Source organism: Necator americanus, chromosome II, assembly GCF_031761385.1.
Source record: "Necator americanus strain Aroian chromosome II, whole genome shotgun sequence".
Lineage (NCBI taxonomy): Eukaryota > Metazoa > Nematoda > Chromadorea > Rhabditida > Ancylostomatidae > Necator > Necator americanus.
This window is the reverse complement of record NC_087372.1, coordinates 9,962,338-9,989,849: the sequence shown is the minus strand read 5'-3', so window position 1 is coordinate 9,989,849 and position 27,512 is coordinate 9,962,338. Positions and strand designations below refer to the sequence as shown.

Here is a 27,512-nt window from a genome sequence, read left to right as displayed (position 1 = left end):
ACACGTTGATCAAGCATCAAATATTAATAAAAAAAAGCATACTCTATCTGCGTATGACGAAGATGGGGAGTGAATTGGTTTGTTCAACGTAGGATAGGATGGCGCACCACTGTCTTCCGATGATTCACCTGAAACTTTCGCTATTGTGTTAAAATCATCCACAAATTAGGGACCTTTGTAGTCTACAAGAAATTCGATTTACCCTCGAAGGTCAGAATTTCAAAACCGTCACCTCCTTTGTTTTTGTTTAAGTGGGAAGGTGATCCATGAGTAGATCCATAAGGTTCTTCGTCTCCTCCTGGTGGCACTGGCAGCATCCGTTGTACCATAGAACCTATCTAAAATCCTTATTTGAGACCCAATATGCCTTCACATTGCTCTTTAAGACAGAAGATGCAACTTTGTGCCCAAAATGCTATCATTATAATAAGTTCTAATCTCTGCTTCTGAGGAAGGACGCTTATTAGATGTTTCAGGGGAGTCTGAACCAGTCACAGTAACAGCAGAAGATGGTACTGGAGCATTAGCTGGACTCTTAAAATTGCAAAAAATTGAAAAAAATTAAATTTGCACATCTAAGATTAAAATCACGAATCGGACAGTTAACTAGCCTCTGCCGCCCCCAGAAATTCCTTCGTGTTTGGTGTCGGATAAGCGGGAGAAGGAATATCAGGAAGAGATGGTGGTGCATCTTTCGCTTGCTCAGGTTCTCGCTAAAGTGTTTTCTGATGTTCAGGCTGGCTTGGTTGGAATGAACTTCCTCTCACTATGCATAAAATGTCCAGCAAGGAAAAGGTCCAGTAACTTTAAAAAACATACTTCACTGAGAACTCCTTTTGATGAGTTGAGAGGTGAAGCAGGATAGTTGACTGACGACTTTCCTACCACAGGTGGAATCTACGAAAAGAAAAGCCTAATGGGGATAGTTAACTTGACAAGGATGATTAGCAATAATAGTCTGAAATGTCGCAGAAATTCGTACGGAATCAGAAATCTCAATGATTCAAATCAATGTTATTTTCAACAATCTCAAATGATTTTGATCTGTCTCAATGAGCAACGTGAACTCAATACCAGATCTAGTCACTGCCCACTTTTAATTCAAAGGTAATACACGCAATAAAACCATTCAAGCACAGTCGGCGTAATACGTGTTGTATCGGGATGACGCGATTAGCTATAAGGAATCGTCGTCCGTAAAAGACGCTAATCCCACTCTACAGTGCGTGAAAAGCTGAAGATGGGGTTCAACGTCAGCTTTGACAATCTTCGTCGCTTACGCTCCAACATCAAACTGCGAAGGAGTCGAAGCTTTCAATAAGGACCCAGAAAAGTTCTAAGGAAAAGTTGTTACATTCTACAAGATCTTTGCTACTTTCTTCAAGGGATTTCTTGGTGATTTCAACACAAAACTTGGCCCCAGAAGAACTGGTGTGGAACTTCATATCAGGACTCACGGCCTACAATGGAATGAGCAGGGGAGGGGTTTCCCGAGTTTATCATGACACTAAGACCACCCATGGAAACTCGCAATTCCAGAAGCCCTCCTCTCTATGCTGGAGGTGAGACACATCCGAGTGGAAGGGAGCATAATGTAATTGAGCACATCATCGTCAGCAAAAGGTTCTGCCCTACGGATGTCGCTGGTGTGCCAGAATTCTATCCAGGATTATACCGTCGCCTCTTTCGAAGCAGTTTTCCTTTCAATCGAAGTTCACAAAGCGGAGTCCCAGAACGATCATCGAGTGAGACACTCTCTCTCGACGGGAATCTCTTCTACGCGTTAGGTTGCTCGCCGAAATCAAAACTGGTTGTCACGTGGTTTGACCAACATAAAGAGAACCCAAAGTTGGATAATTAACCATTTATGTACTAGCTAAATTATTACAGAAATGCTGGACAAAGAAAGTTAAAGCTATAGCTTAAAGGCGTCACCCCACGAATTTGGGGTGGTGCGAATTTCAGGTGGAGAGTTTCTATACGGAGTAGTACGTTATGGAGAAGTGGTTGGTTCCGTCCATTTCTTCCTAACTGCCGTAAAAAACGGTCGGGAAGATGCGACGCATGCACAAGGCTGGCGCGCTCCAATCGAACTCGTTGTAGAAAATATCGCGCCGGAACGCTCGAAGTCGTGTCTTCCGGGCCGCTTTTTAGTGCAATTAGTAAGAAATAGACGGAATCACCCTACTCTCCATAATCTACGACTCCGTATAGGATTAACTCACATGAAACTCACACCACCCCAGATTCGTGGGGTGACGCCTTTAAGGTCAGGAATAAATTACATAATATCGAATGAGCGATTAAGCGAGGATTATCATAAGTGATACAAAAAGAAAAACTCAACTAAGAGAGAATAACCGATGAACACCATGTGAATAATATACGAGTGCAAAGGAAATCAATCAGACAAAAAGTACGCGCACTTCAGACGAACAAGACTAGAGGCAAAAAAGATAGAGGCCGTGAAGGTAACCATCTTACAGATTTGCACTACTCGCATCTACTATATACAAGAAGGAATCCATCTGCTGCTTTTAAAAAACGTTGTACCTGTTTCCTGCTAAGCGATTATTCCTATCAGCACTAAACACCTGTTAAAGAATTCTAATTATTCATGAAGCAAATCTGCAGCCTAAAAGATTTAGACTATAAATAATACTAACAGGATCACGACGACCTTTGTCGTCAGAAAGCAAGGTGGAGTCCCAGGACCACCATCGAAGACGAATATGATCGGCTCCTAGAACGTCTTCATGACTGCACGAGGAGAGCGCAGATTTTTAAAGTCACAAAGGGATGACTGCCTCCAAAAGCCCTTGATCTTATACGCCATTAAGGAGCAGCACCAGCCGCAGGCAACAACTCACGTCCGAGCGCGCAAAGCGATGCAGAGAAGCCAAAAAAGAACTCCAGGAGAGAAACAGTTTTGGCTGAAGCAGCAAAGGGTGCCAAGAGCATTCGCTAAGCCCGTCGAGACTTCGCCAATCGTAAGAAAAAAATCACCGCTCTCCCAAACACAGACAGAACAACTACAGCATCCAGAAAGGGATAAAGGAAGTCATCAACGACTTCTACTCAGATCTCTTCAACAGCCACGTCCACTCGTCTCGTCTGAGGGAAGATGGACATGTCATCCTAGAGGTCCTCCCTTCCGAAGTCTACCGTCATTCTTGATCAACACGCTGGCAATGCTTTTGACCCGTCACCTCCGTTCGCCCGTCGGAATATAATCTTCCTAGGCAATGAGAAAGTAGCGTGTTCCGTGCTGTTGTATAAAAAAGGAAACCCACATGACATTTTCAACTGTCCCCCAATCTGCTTACTGTCTGTCATCTACAAGTTCTTCACAGGAGTAATTCTAAACAGGATAGAAAGATAAGATAAAGGACGGCCATGCGAGCAAGGAGGGTTCCGAAAGGAATTCAGTACGATTGACCACAGTCACACTGTTTCGAAACTCACAGAGATATCACGAGCGTACAAGATGTTACTGACTCATCTTTGTCGACTTAAGGCCTTTGACTCAACCCAGAGGAAAGCGGTTATGGAGGCCTTGCGCAGCCAATGTGTCCCTACTCAATACAGAGGTAGTCCGGGAGTTATACAGTAACTTCAGGATCAAAATTTTCCCATTCTACTATAATGTCACCATACGTTTGATAGTCGGAGCAGCGGCTCCGACCCCTTCACTTTTGAACAGTTGACGAAAATACCCCTTCATATTTGGACCGTTAAAGGCATCACCCCATCCCGGTGGTACGGATTTCAGGTGGAGTATTTGTATACGGGATCGTAGATTATGGAGAGTTGGGTGATTTCGTCCATTTCTTGCTAATTGGCGTAAAAAGCAGTCCGGAAGACGCGGCGTGTGCACACGGCTGGCGCTCCAATCGAACTCGTTGTAGAAAATAGCGCGCCGGAACGCCTGAAGCCGTATCTTCCGGGCCGTTTTTTACGGCAATTAGGAAGAAATGGACGGAATCACTCCCCTCTCCATAGTCTCCCATCCCGTATACGAATACTCCACCTGAAATCCGTAGCACCTCAGATTCGCGGAGTGATGCCTTTAATCGAATTAAATGCCTGCTGCTGAAATGCGAAACGAATTAAATGCACGCCTTCAACCTTTATCAGGGTTTCAAACAGCCATTAGACAGGACTGTTGAGGGACAGCAAACGCGTTGGGGTTCCGCGAGCATATAGTCAAAACGACATGATCACGGTGCAGTTGCGTAAGCAGCTGCACGCGAATCGGCGCAGTGGAGTTCGACTCACATCGACGTGCGACCATTACGAAATACAACGATGAGCAGTGCTAGAATGGGTCCGCATTCGATCCACGGTCTACGCTCCACCGCACCCCCTCGAGAGAAGTCGCGTACGCAATTGCACCGTGCTTCATGTAGTTTTAACCCTATTATACATTAACGAAACAAAACCCGTGCACGTTAACAAAAGGGATAAACGAGAGAAAATGAATCCAATCAAATCAAATCATCAATCAATCAAATCTAATCAACGATCTCGTATACAAATACTCCACCTGAAATCGTACCACCTCATACCTTAGTGAGCATCACCCCACCTTTGTGGGGTGATGCCTATAAGTTACGGTGCAGAGAAGGCGTTTTTCACACCTTTTTTTTCTTGAAAATTATAGGGCATTGAACGTGATCATACTCATAACCAGGAAATTCACTCCATACTCCATCTACTCTTGGAGAGATCCTGATCCCAGGATCCCCAGCTACCTTCGTACTGTTCTGTCTTTCACGGACAGATAAATAACGTTACAGAAAAAAAAACACCGAAAGAGATTAATGTAGAGAGAAAGAGCACTACGGAGAGACCACGTATTGGAATGTAAAATTCATGTCTTCAGATAGCAATTATGCTTGGAAGTAAAATTGGATTCTAGGATTTGCCTTCGAAAAGCCTAAGCACTATTATACACATCTCATAAAAAGGTCAAATCATTTCTCCAGAATAATTCTTACCTGTGCTCTCGGTGGCTGGAATGGTGGCTTTTTCGCATATGCTATCTCCTTCGTCACTTGGGAAGTAGCGGAATCAACTTTGTAGCGAACGCCAACGGCTTCGACAGCAGAGCTTTCAAATTCCATGGCTTCTTCTTCGCGGGTCACTTCAGGTCGTGATTTTGTTCCTTCTTGACTGTATCCGGAGAGCGCACCTTCTGTAACAGTGCCGTTTCTCCATTAATGACTAGTAGTAATGTTACCTTAGTTAAAGAAGGTGCAAACAGAAACAATTTCTAACCTTCACTAAGTGCTGGTGCGTTCGGTGGACGAACGTATTCTGGTGGACCATCCTGATCACTCGGTGCAGTAGGCTGTTCTGTGTAACTGATATTGATAAAGAAACAATTATGTAAACAAAACAGAAAATCACATGGTCCTACAGAGAAAGCACGAGATCATAAGCAAAAAATATGTATACAATTTAAATTAAAGCGTTCAGAAAATCATGAAGCTCTCTGGTATTTCCATCAATGATACGTTTATACAAACCAACATCTTTTAAATCTTGGCGCATGTAGGGGTAGGATGTAATTTGATGGGCCACCTTCAGTAATTAAGCCTCCGGGTTAGCCTATGCAAGCGAAAGTTGTGCAAAGCGAAGCAGATAGTTTGTCACCAGAACGGATTTGAAACTTTGAGTAAAACTACTTGTGAAAAAAATATCATTGAAATGTACATAATAACATCCTAATCAGCTGCATTGCGGAAATGAAAAAAAAAAACACTGACCTCCACTTTCAAGTGATTCTTGCGCTTTAAAGCGGTTAGCATCGCCAGAGATTTTAGCGCTGCTATAGCCGCTGTTTGATCCTGAAGACAGAATGCTTTGTTATATTTCCAGCATTTTTGATTTCTTGATACAAGTGACACCATATGGTCGGGTCAAAACGACATGAAGCACTGTGCAGTTGCACAAGCGGTTGCTTTCGAAGCGATGCGGTGCAGATTGTGATTGGAATTGAGGTGGGATCATCGCGAACTGCAGCAATGACCTGCGGTAGCGTAGCTGATCACCAGATCCTAACTGCTGCGTTCCACCGCACCGCTTCCATCGCAACCGCTCACCGTGCTTTATGTCGTTTTGACTCTACCATATGTGTTAAGCTAGGAGACACGGCCATGACACGTGCTCTTCAAATCACGGACTTCCCTGTCCGAAACCGTGACTAAACTTGAACTCGCTCCGTTATCACCGTGCGCTCGAAGATACTTCTATATAAAATAAACTCACCTGTTTTGTAACCAGCTGGCTTGCTGCCATCTGCGTAGCCCGAATATTGAGCATCTATGATGGCTATTAACACGGATAGCAATAGCCACCGCATAATAGCTTAAACGAAACCTAAAATGGAAGAAAATACTCTTTTGTTAAAAGCAAAGTAACAACCGGAAAGTAACAAATTGTCGATGAGAAAATAATCATTAGACCTTCTATTGGGCGTAGCAAATGATTCAAAAACTGCGATGAAGAAAATTTACATTGCACGTTAGAAAGGTTTGCCGTGGACATACGACTGAAAAATAATTCAGAGCAAGTTACGAAAAGTTCATGAAAAATTAAAACACATGAGTTACCATAAATCAACCAAGCCCTTCTTAAATCAACTTGGACGCATAATTATCTCTGCCCGAAAAAGCGACATAAGCGTTGAAATATAGGTCGACTATGCAGATTACATCACACTTCTTTCGAACAATATGCTAAGAAAGAACAGAGAACAAAAAAGCATTGGCAGAATCTTCCCATTCCAGAATCTGTTAACTGATGCTCACGGACTAAAGTTATCCAGGTAGCGAAAATATTAATCGTCGTAAAACTGAAATAACTAAACAGGAGGCGATATAGTGGATCCTTACATCAATTCAAAAAATAAAAAGCACTAAGTTTCTCATGTAACATCTCCATAATCCTCAAAAAATCACGTGGAAGAAAGCTTCCAAGAAAGAAACGGCTACAACTCGAAGTGAAAGTCCAAGCAAGAGGAAGAGTTTGGAATCCGATGTGATCCAATACGATCGCAATATAATGAAATAGATTTAAAAAAAACATTTAACGTCAAGCTTGCCTGAAAACAAAATGGCTCAAAAGAGGCCAAACATGAATGACGCCTGATCCAAACCGAAACGCATAAGATCTGGCTTTTCTTGATGGATTTCTTAGATAGCTAGTTAAATCAACGCTACTAACCGTAATCTAGTTTATTCAACGATCCTTGCTGCTCGCTTTTCGCGCATTTTCATCGCCGCAATTGAATAACGCAACTGCATTAGTTCTTAATATTTTAATTAAAGTGTGAGCTATGGCCTCTATGGATTACGCGTAAATCCAAGCTCAGCATGAACCGTTTCAAAAAAGTACGACACTAATTCCACAAAAATTTTCTAATTTACAAGAGAAACGTGCCACATAATCGAGTAACAAAAACCGAGAGAAAAAATGCAATAGTTACTACAAAAAAAGTGTATGTGCGCTCTCTACGATATGACATTGTTGTTGCCTCCTTCGGAAAGATATCTTCAATATTTAGTAGAGAACAGTTGATTTTGAAAAAAAAAAACGCGATTAGTTACACGCTCGCTGCGCTGACAGAGGGCAAAACAAGGAAGTAAAATTTGAGGTCATTGAGAAAATGTGGTCCATACTTCAAACAATTGTTGCAATAAGGTGTAAAAAAAAATTAAATTATCAGCTTTTATTCTAATACAACTTGTGTCAAGCTTAAGGTTTAAAGAAAGTGAATAAACTATATTAGATTGATGTCACCATGTGATTGAAAACTCTACATTCATTGATCTCAACAAAGGGATGTTCATTCCCAACTAGAAGGACGGCAACAAATATGGTGCGCCCAAAAACTAACAGAATATCTTACTCCTGTAGAAAATTTATACAAAGTCACTATACATAGAGCAATGAGCTACAGAAAATCAAAACAACAGTACGGTAGGTGAATGATCAGGAATATTGCATATTAAACAGCCATTCAACGTACCAGCTGCTCCTCATCTTATCTCCCCATCACCCATTTATACGAAACTCCGCCCTACCTTATGTCAAAAACGCGTGGGCGGTATCCAAAAATGATAGCTTGCAGGAAGACTGGCCTACGTGAATTTCTTCCACTGTACAGCTGTCCTCAGTTATATGGACACCAATGAGGCATGTGAAGCAAAGCAGGAGCTAAACAAGAAAGTACGACCGGATTTATGAAAAAAAAAGAAAAAGACAGCTTCGGGCTGAAAACTTACGTCCACTTCATACCTATGCCGTCCTCGAAGTTCTCCTATTGGTTTTTCTTTCTTGCAATCCATCACTGGTTTCTTGAGCAATGGTAACAAAAATCTGAAGCATTAGAGCAGCATCGGCTGCATTAGTAGTATACGCACTGGACCACCACATGAGGCTCCAAGAACTTATAAAAAGGAAAATCTTAATTCATCTCACAGTGTTCAGAAACATACAAAATATACTACTGCACTTATGTGGTTGTCTCAAGACAATGTCATCCCAGATTCTACAGCACTTCCCCGCATAAATAAAAAAAACCAAGTGTGACTTCGTTCTAAGATAGGAGAAAATGCTATGTGTGGAACAAGTCCTCTGGCTACATTCCCAATGACTATACATTGTCGAGTGAAAACGACATGAATCGCGGTGCAGTTGCGTAAGCGGGTGAGCTCGAAGCGGTGCGGTGGAGCGTAGCGATTAGGATTGAAGAGGGACCCTTACTAGCTCCACTCATCACTGCAGTTCGCGGGATCGTCCTGTCTCGCTACGATCCGATATCTCTACTGCGCTACTTCGACCGCAGCCGCTTACGTAACTGGATCGAACTTCATCTTGTTTTCACCTGACTACACCTACACCTCAACTTTATAGTGTAGGTCTTCCCAGAAATCCATCACGGGGATCTGCGCTAGTTCACAGTGGTTTACATAATTCCGCACTTAGGTTGACAGGGTTACAGATCACTAGCCATGCACGTCTCAGGCGTAGCGATTGGGTCGGGTAAAAGAAAAACTTAGTTACAATAGGGTAGAGAAGACCTGAACCTTGATGCAATTGCACGAGCGTTGCGCTCGAAATTGCACGGTGGTACCCTTACTAATTTCTACAGACTGAATGGAACTAGAGCGAGCCTCAGCGCAAGCGCTTACGCAATTCATGTCGTTATTATCCGACAAATTTTTATTCTCATCATCGAACAGCACTACCTAACGTTGAACCACCATTATCCGTCGCAGCTGAAGAGGAACTCCCGCGAAAGTGTTCGCAAACGAGCTCAAATTCAACCATTCGTGGCCTCGTAATGATACGCTCGCGATCACCTTCATGCAGTTAAGAAATACGCAAGCACTTAGGCTGCCAGCGCGGCTGTGAACTCTGCGGACAGCCTTATACGTAACTGCGATAAAGTAGGATTTATTGGCCAGACCACACGTCCATCAACTGCTCGTAAACCTTGGTGCGCCTACGATGAGGTAAAGGATTAGGGCTAGGTAAAGTCGATCCTAGGATTGCACTGTACTGCGACCGCCATTTTTACCGTCGCACAGAGGCCGCGAGCAAACAAATTGTGCAAAAAAAAACTCCTCTCAGTAAGGAAAAGCATCGAATGACATCGACGCGGAGCAGCTGGATGTTCGCTTACGGGCACCTGACAAGATTTATGTACGCAACCCTCGAAATCCAATATGGTGAAGGTTCCTAGGGTCTGACGCACACATCGGCCAAAATAAAGGTTAAGACATCGTTTCCTATTGCTTCTGCCTGGGTTGTGATGGTAAGTGTGCACGAATGTACAATCCTTCAGCGCCCTGTTACTAGCGATGAGCAAATGAGAGAACATTCCTAAAAGGTGCGCATTTAGGCACAGTCTCCGGAACTTACTGCTCAGACAAAGAAAATCCACGGTGTGCAGTCTGGTGAAAACAGTTGACTAGTGCTTGGGATCGGAGCACGTCTATCGCTAACCTCACTCGCAATGCAACGATGAGCAATGCTAGCGAGGATCCCCTGTAGATCCCTACTGCTACGCTCCACAGCACTACCTTCAGCGTGGCCGCTTGCGTAACTGCCCTTAACTTCAGGTCTTTCTGACACAAGTGTAATACCACATGAATGCTTGCGTACGAAATCGTGTGGTTTGAGTCGATGAGGACCTGAGCGAGCGTCTACTAGAGCAAACACCTGGACTCATCGGAACACATGAGAAGTGAAAAAAAGGCAGCTTCCTGCATCTACCAGTGTAACTACGACGTGTGTTCATCAGATCACGTAACTTTTCTCCCTAACTCGTGCTTCTCTTGATCTCTATGTCATCTCACCCGAACGCGCTGCAGTCTTCTGGACAAGCATAAGTGCGAGTCTCAATGGTAACAAAATAATTCCTACAGAATTGAAGGTAAGAAAATGGACTAACTACAAAAAAAAACTTGTCAGAAGCGGCCACCTGGATATATAGGTGAGCGAAATCAGTAGACTATTCAGCCAAGCAATTTTTGCTGAGATGCCGCCGACGATTTTCACTGTATCTCGCATCGATCGATACATATCGAAGTCATTTAGTTATACAAATGCAAACTACGCACTCCGCGTAGTCATACATAGTAAAGTTTACAAGGCTCCTATGCAAAAACCAATTATTCGAATTTGATGTACAAAATGTCGGTACTTTCCTCTTACAGTATTATTCTAAATATGCTATTCCAAAGGAGATAACATGTTCGAACACTGCTGTGCAAAACAAAAGAGAAAGCACGTCTCTAAAGATCGACTACTTTTTTTTACCTTTAACTACAACAGTAAAAAGCAGACGGAAGTAACAAAGCAATGCAGAATTAAAAGAAAACAAGTGAAACTTTACCTCTACTTTATTAACTAAACCATAAACAACAATCTAATTTTTAACGAAATAATTAACACTAAACCACCAAGTACTCAACACAGCTAACAACCGCGCCAGAGATGTTTGGTAGCACTTTAACATTAACGTTAAAAGGAAAGAAAACAGAGAGCTAATTCAAAAGGTCACTCGACACCGTTCATCAATCACTAGAGCTGGTAGTAACTAGACTATGAACTAAGCAAATCGGAAAATATTGCAGGATCAGCAGATAAGTTCTTCACTTATTGAGAGATTTCATAAGATCCGCAGAGTGGATGAATTTTTGAGTATGCGTAACGTCAATGGTAGAACCACGAATCTGAATGAGAGAAAATAATGTTTACAAGGAAATTAAAATCGGACACTAAATGTTTAAAAAAGAACACAAACGTGAGGGAAGCTCACCTGCTGCGGTTCACAATTATGGTAAAGATCAGTGTACACTCCTTCCGCTGGCATCAATTCTGCAGTGTTAGCAACTTTAACAGCTTCGTCTACTTCTTTGCGCACATCCTAAAACAAGAGAATCTGTTCAAATTGAAACGGTACATAGCGATGAAACTACGTACACTGTTCCACTGGAATGTAGAAAAAATGTCTTTGTGTCTAGGACCGAAAATTGGCTGTCTCGCGAAAGAGAGGTCCACAAAATTTAACAAAATAAAACATAGAATAATCCCAAATAATCAAATATTCGGAGAAAAACTTCGAGAGTTCAAGGGTATACCATACATATTCGGAGAATAAAATTCACCTTATCGATTGCCTTGAGATCATCTTCAGTCGCGAGGCCAGATGTAATGATACGATCTTTGAAACCAGTAATAGGATCACGAGTCTTTCGCACCTCTTGAATCTCTTCGCGAGTACGGTAGCTTGAAGAAAACTCGTTCAAGCTGGACTTACCTAGAAGTAAAAGGTGGGACGACAAAGTCTTACCTGGTGCCAGGATCAGACATCGAATGGCCAGAATATCTGTAGGTGGCCATCTCCAGCACTAACGGCCCTTTTCCAGAGTTGCAGTATTCTTTTCCCCAACGTACAGCCTCACGAACTGCTAGCACATCCATACCATCGACCCATACTCCAGGAACATAGTCACCCCTATAAAAATTTTTATTAAGGAAAAAAAACTACATCCACATATAGGCACGATATGTTTTATAACATTTATTATCAAATAAGACAGAAAAACCAGAAACTGACGAATATTGCTAAATAGAATTGTTCAAATCCGATTTGAGACAGAAACTACACAAAAACCATCTAGCTTTCCACATGTGAGTTAATTCTAGCACCTAGTGTGTAACTTCAATCCAGAATTCCACATAAATCTTCATCATTTTCAGATTTCATTTCTCACGAAATTTTTGTACAGTTTTCACCTGGACCATAACCCACTTTTTCCTGAAGTGAAGACTAGAAAGTAACTCATCTTTCGTATTTACTAAGTGCATCCAAATTGGAGTGCACTGGAGCTATTGCGTTACAGTTCTTGTACAATGAAGTACCGGTAGAACAATTAGCCTCTTAATGAAAAACAATGACAAGGGGTGTAATATCCAGCTGCAATTCTGAACTTCAAGATAACATCCGGAAGGAAAGTGAAGACTTCAGAAACCCGAGTATATAGAAATACAGAATATATACAAATAGATAAAGATAATGTAGAAATTCAAGATTTCTCAGAAAAGAAATGAAATTTTTCAAAATGAAGGAAAGGTTGGAATCACTTGCAGCATGAAGTCGATTTGAAAAAAAGAACACCTCACCTGGTGTAATAATCTGTCGATGCAGATGACCTCTCAGCTTGAGTTCCCATTCCAAATCCGTTGTTCTCGCAGACGTACAGCACTGGCAGGTTCCAAAGCGTAGCCATGTTCGCCGATTCATAAAACTGACCTTGGTTAGCAGCACCGTCACCATACAGTGTCAGGCACACATTTTTTTGTTTCCTAGAATAAGTTAAGCGTTTCATGGTTGGAAAAATAAGGGAAAAAATCACAAAAAGAATCAAACATTACCTGTACTTCATAGCAAAAGCGATTCCAGTACCAATCGGTTGTTGAGCACCCACTATTCCGTTACCACCGTAAAAGTCCTTCTGATACATATGCATAGAACCACCTTTACCATGAACGTTCCCCGTTATTCGTCCTATAATTGATCATGAATCAGTGCTATGTCGGCTAAATCCAAGACAATGCATTCTAATCACTTATGAGTGCAAGGAGTTGTACACGAGGGAAATTGTTCACATTTCAAGTGGTAATTTAAACTAGTTACGTCAGCTTATCGAAATCTAGTTATTTACTTTTCGTTTATTTACAGCAGCAAATAGCTGATCTTGATATCTTAGCTACAGAATGTCAATAGGTGCCAATTCTAAACAAAGTCGGCTCCGATAAGCCAACATTAAAATCCACGTGATTAATTAGAAAAAGATCTCCGAACGATTTTTGACAGGTAAAAGTTTTCAAGATTAATGATGCTTTAACAATCCAGTTGTCGCATTTACCAATATGATATAAATCTCCGCTTGTAACGCCGATTTTGATTTCACGCCCGATATGAAGCCACATCTTATACAAAACGCATCAGGCTTGCTTACGCCATCGGCTACGGATCTAGATTGACGCTCGTGTAACCCATTATGCGCTGATAACATCTCATTAACGATTTATGCCTGCGTTAAGCCTTTCAAATCCGTTCCACTGAATGGATAGGGGATATCCTGTTAGCTTACCGGTTAGCTCAGACAGGACTTCCGCTACAGTAGCACCCTGGAGAAGCGTCCAACCATGACAGCGGTATGCAGTTATCACGGCATCACCTTCAGTCATAGCAGCCCGCATACCAACAGCACAGGCTTCCTAAGATTAGGTAGATATTCATCATTGTTCACTTGTGATATCTTAGTTAGATAAAATTACAAAATGCTATAATCACATGATAATGTTCGAATCTTAAGGTTCGTTCATACATGAAATAAATGAAAAATAAAGAAAAGTAAGATTAAGACTAATAATCATGACAGTTGGATGGATTCACTGACATTGATTTCAACCAATAACATGATGAACAAGTAAAGTTTGCAGTACGTCTCTACCTGTCCAGAATAAAGATGGCAGAAACCACGGATTTTCTTTTCTTTGTATAGATTTCCGGCTGCAGATTCCATACGGCGTATCAGCTGAAAATATCATATATGACAATGCCGCTCTTAAGAGAAAGAAAAAATCAAGGTTGTAACCTGCATCTTTCTGTAGTAGTCCAATGCATCATCGCGATTCAGAGTCACACTTTCGCTCGGACCCTTATCAAGTCTATGCAGTTTGAAAGCCTGGAAAAAGAAGTACTTTTTTTGTATTCGCTCAGTGACGTTTTCACCATTGGTGGCAAACCTTTCTATTGACAAGCCATTTCCCCTCCCCACTTGTTTTCCTATTGGCATCCTTCCTTGTTAGAAGTTTCTAAGTTTCCAATACCTATTAGATATAATCTGAGCCTACTTATATAAGTCTTGCTGATGCTACGAAATTGATTTGCTTAGTTTTCCATTATTTTGAAAGGGAAAAAGAAATAAAGTTTACAAGTTTGCATGACCTTGCAATCGCTTATGAGCTTACTTCCTTCACAACTATCCTAGAACAAGCGTTTATTACTAATAGCAGTACATATTTGGTTTTCTCTTAGGATACCTGTGTTCTTTTCTTTATTTCTTCATCCTCTTTTCTTTATAAATGCTACTTTTAAACACCAATAACGTATCACTTTAAAAAAAAATGCATGGGATGCAAACTTGTTGTTTATTTTGTCTCACCCATTACAGTAGTTCTAAATAAATAAACTGTGCAGAAATATCAGTTAATGCAAGATATCAATTTCAATCTAAATATAAAACTCTGGATGAGAAACGGAGGAAAACAAAGGAAGAAGTAAAAAGATCTAAGAAACTTCAGTGGAATTACCTTGGCACAACTCTTAAAGATTATAATAGAAAGAAATACCTTGGTATGGAAAGTCCCATCTTTGCTACTGGCCATTCGTCGTTGAGAGGCAACGATCGCACCCGTGAGGATAGGGGCTGGAGCCTGAACGATTTTACAGTATGGAAAAAGCTATTATAGCAAGACACACGATCAACTTACCTTGAACGACTTAACTAGCAACGCCATTCTCGAAACTACAGAGGCACGAAACCTGTTCCTAATATAAAGAAATAAATCGGCTAGGTCAAGGTGCCTTTTTGGTAACAAGCGCAACGAGCGCAGCGCTAACGATAATCTATGCATTCATCTAAAAATTGAATGAAATACCAGCGAGATGAACGATTTTTGATTAACAAGAAGGCGGTTGTTAAATAAGAAGTTTATACAAGTGGAAGATAAATACAATTTTATACTGTTCTGATTATATCTGACATGCCTATTGCTAACGAGTATAAACACTGTATGCGCTTGACTTGAACAGACTAGCACATACCTGAAAATGCCATAGATTAAAAAGACTACAAATATTTCACAAAACCTAAACATTGGGGGCGTGGCATCACAATTTTGCGAAAAAGATTGCAATTTTCTCGGATGCCATGACAACGTAAAGCACTTCAAACTAGATTCCTTCCCAAAGCCCGTAAAGCTGCTAAGCATTCGGAAGTAATCCTACAAAGTATGAAAAACTAAGAATAGAAAACTGCTCGTACTTTTGGAAGCTAGAGGAATCACGGTCAAATTCTCTTGAGGTTGTACAAATGTACACAAAACATGTTGTCCAACAGTTTGGTAGAGATAGTATCATTTTCGCAAAATTGCGCAATTTTCTGAGACCTAAACCGCACCCCGCAGTAACACGCCTACTGACCCAAACGGTTTCCACGTAGCTGCACTCTAATGACCCTCGTTTTGTACAAAATGTTGATAATGGGGATTTGCAAAGAGAACCAATGAGGAAAAATAGATACGAGCACGAGAAAAGCAAAAAAAGCTTAATATTGACCAATAATGCAACACATTATTACTAATCTAACCGGCAGCGGCTACTAAAGGTAGAGCATATAAAAGACCGAGGAAGAAAGCAGTGAAATGTTACGCTCTGACAGACAGATGTTGGAGAAATGGCAGAACCTGCAGGAAGCCAGAGCATCACGAATGACAAATGAGAATAAATGTACAGAATTCACACTGTAAGGATTACATAGCAATATCAACCTCGACATACAAGAAAAGAAATAGGGTAAATGGGAAGAATGAGCGCTCCGCGTCACTTGCCGAGTTTCTCCTTCACCCAGTCACGAATACGCTGTCGCAGTTCCGGAACTGAAATAACAGTGATCGATACGCGGCGAGCAAACACATGCACTTTTGCAACGGGTGCGATGTGATGTTGCATGTGAAAAAGTCTTGCACTTTTCTGTCGCACTTTATATCGTGTGTACAATGCAAGTGTTCTCACAATGCGAAAACCATGAAGAAAATTACCGCACAAAGTACAATGTATTGGCGGAACTTCGAATTTTTTATTGACATAGAATAGAAAAGTTCCAATTTCTAGACAGAGAAGTCAATCATTCCGAATCATTTTCATTGTAATAGGTTCTCGATGACAACAGCAAAAAAAAAAGACGAATGTTTCTCAATGAAATTATAAATGTCTCAAGATGTAAAGAAAAAGAATCACAATTAGCCTCATCAACCCCATTAAAATTTAAAATAGAGGTCATGCATATAAGAGATAGACAAAAAAAACGTGCGAATTCGCGCTCGAATATTCACTCACGAAAATTCACATATAAACAAATCAATTTCATTGCAACCCAATCTTGCCGGCTTTTTTTGAAGCAGTCTAAGTAGATCTCCAATTTTGATTTTGTCTTTGACCATTTTTAGGTGCAATTAGACTCACCAGGTTCAAGTTCGTCTTCAGTTAGTGGCGCACGATTGAATGGATTCGTTTGACTGCTGAGTAAATGACGCATGATATGCTTGCGATCCATGATGTGACCGGAGGGCAGACGTACAGGATCTTCCATCAATGTAGCCATAACAGGATCTATAGTATAAATACCCATGAAAATTTTTCTGGTGGTTCATGAAGGAAGCATAAAAATATGTTTCTCACCTTTGAACTCTTCCGGTGCGTCTTCCAATTCCATTTCTTGTGCTGCCTTGTTATTATAAAGAGTTTCCACCTTCTCTGCTAGAGCGCGAAACCTTAAAAAAAAACAATAAACCGGAGAGGCAAACGGTCGAATTGATGAGAACAAACCTTTCAATCTGACTAATAGGAACTATGTTATTGCTGACAAGACGTCGGATAACGTCGTTCATCATCTGAGGCGTGTAGGACCTCTGCAACAAACAGGACTCATGGTTCAGGTACTATGATACAATATGACTACTTAAGCGCCACTTTAAAGGCATTTTACCTACTTCACGTGTTCTTCAATTTCACATGCTTAGTCAATCTCTAAAACTTATTATTAGTGCTACTACGCTAATAATGTCAGTTTGTTCTCACATAGATCAAGATTCCAAGAGTTTCAATTTTTCTAAAGTAATTTCATGCTGAAGACGTTCCCCCTCTCGGAAAATATTTCCGGAACAAAGTGCTAAGCGACGAAGTACAATATCTTACTGCAATAAAAACAATACGTCAGAAGACAGGCAGACAGGATAGTGCAAGTTTGATGTCGGTTCGTAAACTGGTTAAACGTCAGTTGGTTCTGCCTTTTGTTGATGTTTTTATAACGTCACAAAAATTTTCCAAGCAGGTACGGTTAACCACTCCAAGGTATTATATGAAATCGAGAAACGGCTACACAACCACATGAATAATAGGGATAAGTTGCATATACGCATGCTCAGCTGGCTGCAAATAACGTCGCTTACAAGAGCACGGGGCTATGAATGAGGAAGGAAGGAATGAACACATCCTCTACGTTACTTCAAAAAAACTTATTGCTCACGAGCAAATATCAAAAATATCCACATGATATGGTCGCTTTTTGGTTCCCAGTTATGCATACATCTCAATACAAATCCAAAAAAAACACTGTTCTCATTAGATGTACTTTTGCACTGTAACTTCATAATGTTTTGTACTTCATAATGCACCCTAACATCCCACAGATAAGTCCTCCCTCCTTTCTGCGTGAAAGAGACATGCTTTTTCTGTTACATTTTTTGTTTTGTGTTTGTTTTCGTTGTTGCCATCGCCATCAGTAAAGTGTTTAACTTAGTTGTTTTTTAATTTTTTTTTGCTTCACAACGCTTTTTTAACCAATTTTTTAAAATTATATGCAAAACATAACAACCAAAACAACTAAGTTAAACAATTTACTGACAGCGCTCATTTTTTCAAACAGACTTATCCATGGGTGGACTTGTCTATGGGATTTTAGGGTAAGATGAGTGCATCGAACTTTCTGAAAGGGCCAGGTAACAGAGGAAACAACGAGATTCCAGAAAGACATTAACAGAACTCAAGTCGGTGAAATATTTAAAACAGTCTCTTCACAAACCTCATCATGAGCAATAAATTCCGCGAAAGTATCTGAGAATGCTGCTAAGTTCAAGTAAACGTCGACCACTTGACCAACAAGTTTTCGTGGCTCCCACTGAAAGCGTTCTGCAGCGTCACGGACCTAAATAAATGGAAACTAGTCCTTTGGTCAATGGTCTCTTTATTTGGGGAAATTTATTTGGACATTTTCATCTCGTGAAAGGATCTATGAGGTGGATTCTGACAGCACATCTTGAGTTGTAGCTTGTTGTAATTTGTCTGGAGAACAATGAATTGTTTATCTCGCCTTTAATTCCATGCACTTTCTCCCACATAGCTGCGCTATGTTGTGATTCAACATCGAAGCCAGTCTATCACCAAGTACATTTTGAGCGAAAGGTTGCGGTGCATCTCGAGTCAAATATCCAAGCAGTTCTAGTGTATCTTTAGCATAGATCAACCACGACCGGACCTGAGCAGTTAGCATGTGAATTTTTGAAGGAAAAAAGGGTTACGCAGGGTTCGAACCTGTCTCTTAGCATCCTCTAGAATCCCTTCCTTCTGTTGCTGTTCCTCTCTTCCAAGCGCTGCCCACTCATCTTTGTTCGACATTAGCAGTTCCACGTCGTGAATCTTCTTCAAAGCCGCCAAACTCTCATCTAGTAGGAAAGTCGCATCGTTAATCACCATGTTAATGAATCTTATGAATTCCGGCCCACATGCTCTAAAAAAGCCTTTTGGTAAATAATAAGAAAGATTGAGAAAGTAGAAGTTGAGAATTGTTCACCGAGCCAATTGGATCATAATGGATCTGTAGTAAGTCTCATTCCAAAGGCACTGGAATATCACTTGAATGTTACGTCTGATGCTGAATTTTTCGTAGAAATCCGTCCCTGCTTCAGCATCCGAGTAGAACTGAAAAGGTTGTTGAGAATGAAACGTTCGAAAATTACAAAGAAAGGTCAAACTTAGCCATCTAATAGAGAAATGATATTTTTCCAGCACTAATTTTCAATTGTTTTTTTTTATTTGTAGATAGATATGATGATGGATATGATGGTAAGAGTGATTAGCTCCTCTCCAGACAAGAAAAAACTTGATATGTCAACTTACTTCCTCGCACACGGATAGTTGGGCAGAGTTTTCACTTCTTTCTAACGCTCACTGCTACTTTTTTGACTGTTACTAGTAGTGAATTGTTGTAATGCTTTTGTTATCAATTTTCATTGGTGTCCCACAATAATTCAACCATTGTTGTTTGTTCGACCATTCACTGTTACCTTCACCTTGATCTTGTCAATTATCTTATCGAGACCATACAACCATTTATAAATTTGTTTGATAGTTCTATAGAGTATTATTGCAGAGTATTTTTATGGTATACTAAGTGTCATATAAAATACAATAAATGAAAACATCCTTTGTAATGGCGAGAGGCGAAGAAGCTGCGGACAATCCTTCGGCACAGGTTGAAATAGATTAGGTCGAGCTAGACTTTATTTCTTATGGCTGTTAAAAAAAAATTCTCAGCTAGTAGGAAAGCTGTAGGCATTATTGCATCATTTGAAAGGTTTTGACTTAAGTCCCCGACTAGGAAATCGATAAACAGTTTCCCCACTGAAATAAATCATCTTCTAAATTCAGCTATTAAAATTGACAGTTAGTAACAATATTTGCAAAACTCACCTTCACAAGACTAGGAAACAGCTTCTCCATAGCCATCGGACTGTTGATTACTTGGTACCAGAGATTCTGAGCAGCTGGCATAACTGCAGGCGTTAGCATCATTACAACCTCCACCACCTAAATCGCTGAGAATTTAAAAAGAAAAGAAATCACTCTCAAAAATCATTTGATGCTTTGAGCACTTGTTAACGAATCCATAACGGAGGAATGTTCTAGTAAACGATGCAAGATGCCTTATTTACCTTTGCAGCAAGGAAAGGATTGTTGAAGTAGTGGGTGCAGCATATGAACACGAGCAAATGATTTGGCCATTCGTTGTTTCGCCCAACCAGAAGCGGAGCCGTTTGCCTGCAGAAAAAAGGCAGCACATTGAGCGCATCGATCGGTTGAAAGTGGCACCAATACTTCAAATAAAATCACGCTCATAGCTACTATACTTTTTATAGAATACTGGTTTAAACTCCATAGAAATGATAATCCTAGATATTCAACTGAAGCGTAACTAAATGAGGAACAAAAGGAGATCAAGATGATCGGTAAAGATGTAACCAACACAATGGAGGTATACCTATACAAGTTTTAGGTTTTTTACTGCAACAGATATGACAGTAAGAGTGATTAACGCACCACCAGACAAGAAAAAAACTTGGTATGTCAACTTACTTCAACGCAAATGTCACCAAATCAAGCACATCCTCAAGATAGAATTCCGGATAAGCAGCAAAAAGAGCCGGTGCAGCAGCAGGCAACTCACTCTCATAACGGCTAAACATTTTCGCTCAAAAACTCCATTTAAAACTAAACGCTAAGCAAAAATGGGCGAATTTCTAACAAATTTGGTGTGATGGCGTTGAGCAGCAGCTGCAGTTGTTTGCTAGAGAAGTCCAATGCCAAACTGATGAAAGACGGATCGGACAGCATGCATTCATAGCACATTGCAGTATGCGTGAAAGACTGAAGATTGAAATAACAATTAATAAGTATCCATGTGAAGCTATCCCACATTCACCAATTTCTGCTCAGCCCTGTGTTTGATCTTTTGGTTTATTCTGTTCTTCTCATGTTCTGCAAACATGCCGTCGGGCACTCTGCTTAGTTGCTCTTGAAGCTCCTAAAATATCGCAGTATTGATGGTTACGTAGTCAAAACCATAATAAAATTGTAAAAAAAAAGTAGAAAGAAAAGTGCTTTTACAGGAATGTTGTATAGATGCTTGTTCAAACAAAAACATAAAAGTTATATTTCCAGACGGATTCCTCGATAAGAAGCTAACTACCAGCTAAGATAACAAACTATGCGAGTGGCGGGAATGACATGCTTCAAATCCTTAGGTGTGCTTCGAGGGTGAGCCGAATACAGTTCTACTGATCTAACCGACGTAATGCGATAACCAAAAGAGTAGATTTTTTGGCGGGGAACTTAACTGGAAGGTTTAGTTCGTAAACATTAACTTGGATTGAAGTACGACATTCATTTTCGCATGAGTATTTTTTCTTCCAAGATATGTACTGAACGTATCGAAGACTTGCCTGTTACCTATTATTTAAAAAAAATAAAGGATAAAAGGATAAAGTCGCTAGCGTATCAATCCATATCAGTTAACCATCGACCCTGTGGCTACAATGGACCTATAATCAACTGTGCCGCACTCACCCTTTTTGAAATAATTAATAATAATTTCTAAAAGTTATTATTAGTTATTTCAAAAAGTAAGCAGTGTTAAGCAAAGAGGGAACCTTTACTCATCTTCAACCCGTCACTGTATTTCACTCGTGAAACCTACAAAAAAGGTCTTTTCAGCCCAAGATATGTTTGGACTATATTTGTGCGTTATCATATAGAAAATCTATTAGGTGTACCAAAACTTAAAAAAATAAGCGTACTCGTATCTGGTCTCGGATGTCTGCAATATGTCTTCTTAGACTTCTCAGACGGTTTACTCCTGGCTGAAGGCAAATGTTTTCACACTGCATCGTCAGGAAAAAGCATTCCGTGGTGAATTTATCATCAGCTCCAGTTGCTGAAAAAGTAAGTTTAGCAGATCAGCATTTCAAAAGAGATCATCCCTTGTTGCGGTGATATCGCTGCTACTGTTACTAGCGATCGAAAACTCAAACCATCATTTCAAACCGCTTCTCACAATTTACATAGCTCAAAAATGTAAGTAATATAGCAATTACAATTATGTTAGTTATGGCAAAATTTGCCCTATTTCGGAGAAAGGATTTGAAATTTTATTTTCTTCCTCTGTAGCTTTGTATTACACAATTTTATACGTGCGCCTCAGTCCTATGTTTGACTCAAAGGATAACAAGACTAGGTTATTTTTGAACAAGCTAAAGAGTCATAAGGCATAGTTCATAGCTGTGATAGGTTGCTGCTGGACCAGTCCAATGAAGAAGAGGTCACCTATTTTTTACGTGTTCAAGTGGAAATGATTTGTCGTCCAAAAACTCGACAGAGAGCAATAATTGACAACGTACGACACTTCTCGGCAAACTCCTTTGCACCTTGAAGATCCATCTTCAGTCTTGTTTTTTCAACAATATCCACTCGACTATTCGATTGGAACGGATACATTGGATTCACCTGAATAAATAAACTGAAACAGCATATTCTGTCTGTGTTTTCTTATAGTGTGCCTGCGAGGTTTTTAGATGGAACCTTTATTTGCCTGACGTTTCGGCTTTTTCGCCGTCTTCAGAGGCCTAAATAGAGGATGACTGGAGCAATGCTACGTTTATCCCGTCAAATGTCACACTACCCTGAGTCATTGTTTCGATAATCGTTCAGGGTAGCGAAAAGAGAAACCCTCTACATTGAAAATGGTCTTACGTTTTGCTCCACCGGATGTGGCGCGGCTGGTTGCACGCACTTTTCACTCAGTGTACCAGCGAATGAGTATTACTGCGTGTAGATCATCAGCGACGATATAGATGATTTGATCTACACACAGAATATCAGGCGGTTATAGGTCACAGAGCGGTACAAGTGGCAATGAGTTCTTGCCACTATATCGTCTATCTCGTCGCTGGTGATCTACACGCAGTAATACTCATTCGCTGGTACACTGAGTGAAAATTGCGTGCAACCAGCCGCGCCACATCCGGTGGAGCAAAACGTAAGACCATTTTCAATGTAGAGGGTTTCTGTTTTCACTACCCTGAACAATTATCGAAGCCCTGACCCAGGGTAGTGTGGCACTTGACGGGATAAACGTAGCATTGCTCCAGTCATCCTCTATTTAGGCCTCTGAAGACGGCGAAAAAGACGAAACGTCAGGCAAATAAAGGTTCCATCTAAAAACCTCGCAGGCACACTATAAGAAAACACAGACAGAATATGCCGAGGTTTCAAGACAAAAGAACATTCGAACTGAAACAGCATGAATATTCACTTTTTTCGTTGTCTTAAGCGTTAGAGCTGGTTACCATATGTAAGGGTTTAATATGAAACTGACCTTTGATAGATCAATCTTCGATGATAGTTCGAATAACACGCACATCAGGTTCACAACAAAAGTATGTGATGCAAGTGTAGCAAAATCAGCCTCAAAATGTATTCGTTTTCTAATTGTCCAAACAAGTTCTCTATCAGTACCCTCATCTGCGCCCTCTTTTCGTTGTGTTTGATAACAGTAGAGAAGTAGTCCAAACAACGACTACGTGAGGATGGGTTGGCCACAAGTTGATGGACAATCTGATGCATCAGAGACTGAAAAGATTTGCCAACATATATAGTGAATCCAAAACTATCGGCGTTAAAATGATTACTCACTCGTGTAGTCTCAAATCTTCTTCTGTAACTTTCGTACATCATATTAAGTGCTTCAGCCTTGGGGGTTTCATTTTCACCGAAGAATTTGCTAGCGATGGGAGTCTTAAAGACATTTAGTAAACAATACCACTATGAAGGAAATATTTAGCACAACTCACAACAAATTCGTCACAAGGAATCCCGTAACCAATGAAAGGACCGAGGTAGGAGAGGTGAGCGATTTCGCGGCCAGTGACACCTGTGACTAGCTCAGGCAAGAAGTCGGGACGGTTTATCATCTGAACTTAACTGATGATTAATGCATACAAAAAACTCATCTTTTTAAGAAGCAGAGACCTAAAAAGGGTGCTAGCAATTTAAAGAACGCCTCCTTGACTGCTACACTTTATGTTGTCTCGAAATTTTGGAAAAATATGTGCCTTATTTATAACATTACACTGTTATGTTTATGCCGAACCATTTCCGGTATAATCCCTCACCAAATCACAGATAGGCCGCTTTCCATCGATTCGAATAGAGAGCAGCTGGATGACGGCCCGGAACAACAGATGCACGCAATCATCGCGATTTTTCATCATGTGTTGGAATACCATCGAATCTCTCTGTTGACTGAGGATTGGATTGAAAACCTTAAAAACCACAATTAAACAGTGAGAGACCGGTACATAAGGTAGGTATGTTGAGAAAGTCCTACCTCAGACAAAGCATTTTCGTCTGAAAGTTCAGTATTTGTACAATGCGCAATGATATCGCTAAGAAAAACATTCGAAACGAGGTTAGAGTAAAGTAGACGAACGAGCGAGGAACGCGCCAACTTCCCAGACATGCTGAAAACGATAAGTTTATAAATGCGCTTGAGTTTAAAATGAAAAATCACTCACAAAGGCTCGCAGTACCCGCGAAGTAAAATAACGACATTCGATAATACCAGTTCACGAAGATCTAAGCACATCTGTTTCTCGTAATCTTGAAAGAACTGAAAAGGACAAAAGATACACAAGAAATGCAGCAACACTCAATGACAATAAAGGATCTCTCGAGTTCTTGAGAGAATAAAAGAAAAAATGCACAGAAAAGCACCAAACGCAGTAGTAACTGTAGCCAAATATGTGATAAAGTAAAGCTTTTACACACTTCTCTTACCAAAGTGAAAAATGTCTCTTGTTATATGTCTCTTCTCGCACTCACTGTTTTCGAGTAAAATACACTCTTGACAACAACAAACAAATAGGAAAGAAAAACCTCATTGCGGCTTTCAGAATTCAAACGGCTATACGTCGACATCAAGTAGTGCAAAGCCATTGACTCTTTAGTACTTTGAATTTTGTCCAGCTCTGGGACGACAAGAATAGACCCGAGGGAGTCCTCTGAAAGTAACATTTTGAAAGCGCCCTACTTCTCTTTTTAAAGTATATTTTCGAATTAAGGAAGCAAGTAGTGAAGTAGAACTCGAATTCAAAAAGTGAGTGAACGAATGGAAGTGATTCTATTCAGAATGTCTTCTTCAAGGTAGAAGATCCCCGATTTCTACCACAAAAAAGTAATATTTCGATTCTTTGTGCTTATGTTGAACCTCAGAAATGAGTCCGAATATTTTCTGGTGAAAGCACTCATCATCCTAATTTACGTGAACGACTGGTCGCAGCACTTGATGTTCGGGATGACTGCACAAGTTCGAAAGAGATCACTTGTAACAACAAGCCCATCTCTGCTGAAGCCTTTGCGCTTTGCGCACCTCTCAAGAAAAAAAAAACAAAGAAGAAAAACGACTCCACCTGCATCCACCTCCATAGCAACGTCAGATGTAGACGCAATAGACGAAACGAGTAGAAATATCAAGTCATGAATGGAACTTCTATAGGCCTCTGTAAACAGTTGAAATAGCTTAGAGTCAGTAGAACTACACTTGAACATTGAAGACCAGAACACAAGGAATTGATCGTTAATTGAAATCTGCAGACAATGATAAGGCGAATTTGAAACGAATTGTAAAGTTTTGTACATAAAAAGAGATCTAATCTGTGTGAATCGATACAGCTGCAAAGATGCACCTAAAAAGAGAATGGCTTGGTGTAAGTTTATTAGCGGTTACGGTCGTGTTGCGAACATAACAGGATTGTTTATATTTACATCAATTTATATATTATCAATGCATTCAAATGGGATTACCTTGAAGGTGATTCTAGTAAAGTCAGCGACAATACTGTTGTAATTCATGTAATTTAATTTAGCTGTTCATAGCTTAACAGTGATAGTGGTCCTAATGCGGCGACATGGTAGCGAAATGTGCGACTTTGTACTTATGTTTGTCGCTTGTTGCACAGATTTGTAAAGACAGTCTTTGCGCGCAAATAAAAACATTTGATGGAAGGAAATCACAGATAACACCATGATCTAACAAAGGAATTAGTTGGGACATTTTTACGAACAAAACTAATTCGAGTTTCGAGTGAAAAATACTTGCCTGGATCCAGCAAATCTGTCTCAGCAAGTCTCGTGCCACATTCAGAAACTAATGCTGTTTGGAGAGCGAACTCTGGAGCTAGGTTCTCACCGACGCCAAGAACGCGTAATACAAGGCTTCGCACACGCTCTGATTTGAACTGGGCGGCCTCCTTGAAGTTAAGATTTTGTTGGTGGTAAGTAAATAATGTTGAATAATGGATATGTACTGGAACTACCAGTAACAGCCATCAAAGATGCGCTCAAGAGATTTCAAACAAAAAAAATGTTGGCTTTATACTTCAAAATAATTTGAAGTATGAACATTATGTGGTAGAACCCCAGAACGGAAAGGCAAAGGATGTCTTCCATCTTTCGGTCGTCACACGAACACTATCCGCATTTTTAGAAAAAAAAAAACAAGAAATCGCTTCATAACAGTTAGCTCTCAAATGAAAAAAAAAACCAAGATGATTGGCTGATTCAATTTTACTAGTAAAAGGAGACTAAGAGAGAATATCACAGAGAAACTACACACTATGCAATAAGCCTTAACCTAAGAAAAAGTAGCTACACGCTGGAACCTGAAATCTTTTGAAGAGAATACAAAACCACTGAAAAAGGATGGTTCTGGAAATTCCAAATGAAAACGTAGTTCTCTTCTTACTCTTTCCTTCCATTAAAAAAAGCACAAAAAGAGCTACTCACTGCATCTTGTGCGTCGATGATTCCGAAGCTGTTGTTCTTTAAGCGGAGCTCGTCGATCTCCATCGCTTCTGTATTTTCATTTCCGGACATCGACCTCCCTTCAAAACAGCAACAGGTGATGAACCACTTAGGTAAGCAGAAACGGACAGAAAACACGATTTTCTTAGGGTTTCGACAAAATCCATTAGGAGGTCGCCACAAAACTAAGTAAATCAGAAAAAAATACCCAGGAACAACACTTTTTTCATTAGGAACACATAACAGAAGACTGAAGTAACATTCAAAAAGCCAATAAATTCGAGGAAATGCACCTTAATGTCATCCCTGGGTGGGACATATGCACGCACTATTGCACACTATTATTGACCGTTATTTAGCTACCTACCTACAGGACTCCGACGAGTTGCTGACCCCCTCCTTAGCCTGAAAATATCGCTATTCATGAGTACATTTCAAAGACTTTGAT

General features: G+C 40.3%; 3 protein-coding genes across 7 annotated transcripts in view; all 3 read right to left on the bottom strand.

The window, feature by feature from the left end:
* The window catches only part of RB195_017352 (uncharacterized protein), a gene marked incomplete at both ends in the record, with an annotated part of 43,650 nt that extends 37,283 nt beyond the window's left edge, over nt 1-6,367 (bottom strand). For all 3 annotated transcript variants that reach the window (XM_064184315.1, XM_064184314.1, XM_064184311.1), the window contains 8 exons: nt 43-128; nt 233-338; nt 612-713; nt 820-897; nt 5,001-5,197; nt 5,281-5,358; nt 5,772-5,852; nt 6,274-6,367. In XM_064184315.1, the coding sequence (XP_064040192.1) occupies nt 43-128; nt 233-338; nt 612-713; nt 820-897; nt 5,001-5,197; nt 5,281-5,358; nt 5,772-5,852; nt 6,274-6,367 (822 nt within the window). The remainder of the gene's footprint in view (nt 1-42; nt 129-232; nt 339-611; nt 714-819; nt 898-5,000; nt 5,198-5,280; nt 5,359-5,771; nt 5,853-6,273) is intronic.
* Nucleotides 6,368-8,091: 1,724 nt separating this feature from the next.
* On the bottom strand, nt 8,092-15,108 carry RB195_017351 (uncharacterized protein; the record flags this gene model as incomplete). Of its 2 annotated transcripts, XM_064184310.1 has the most annotated exons (13): nt 8,092-8,223; nt 8,292-8,385; nt 11,173-11,249; nt 11,336-11,443; nt 11,685-11,805; nt 11,870-12,034; nt 12,703-12,885; nt 12,955-13,087; nt 13,677-13,803; nt 14,040-14,123; nt 14,184-14,273; nt 14,941-15,024; nt 15,082-15,108. In XM_064184310.1, the coding sequence occupies 13 exons, from the start codon at nt 15,106-15,108 to the stop codon at nt 8,092-8,094; spliced, it is 1,425 nt and encodes a 474-aa protein (XP_064040190.1). The 2 variants fall into 2 exon arrangements, with proteins under 2 accessions (XP_064040190.1, XP_064040191.1); XM_064184309.1 differs by lacking the exons at nt 8,092-8,223; nt 8,292-8,385 and having other exon boundaries at nt 11,169-11,249.
* A 1,084-nt stretch (nt 15,109-16,192) lies between these two features.
* Nucleotides 16,193-27,489, bottom strand: RB195_017350 (uncharacterized protein; the record flags this gene model as incomplete). Of its 2 annotated transcripts, XM_064184308.1 has the most annotated exons (27): nt 16,193-16,248; nt 16,835-16,981; nt 17,051-17,142; nt 17,198-17,280; nt 18,453-18,575; nt 18,741-18,905; nt 18,962-19,157; nt 19,221-19,348; nt 20,120-20,236; nt 20,362-20,467; nt 20,783-20,884; nt 20,952-21,073; nt 21,129-21,230; nt 22,003-22,139; nt 22,603-22,708; nt 23,580-23,669; nt 23,720-23,833; nt 23,897-23,998; nt 24,055-24,174; nt 24,376-24,525; nt 24,591-24,723; nt 24,778-24,872; nt 25,139-25,263; nt 25,672-25,761; nt 26,361-26,511; nt 27,047-27,144; nt 27,432-27,489. In XM_064184308.1, 27 exons carry the CDS (start codon nt 27,487-27,489, stop codon nt 16,193-16,195), a joined length of 3,108 nt encoding a protein of 1,035 aa, XP_064040188.1. The 2 variants fall into 2 exon arrangements, with proteins under 2 accessions (XP_064040188.1, XP_064040189.1); XM_064184307.1 differs by lacking the exon at nt 27,432-27,489 and having other exon boundaries at nt 27,047-27,136.
* Between the last annotated feature and the right edge of the window lie 23 nt (nt 27,490-27,512).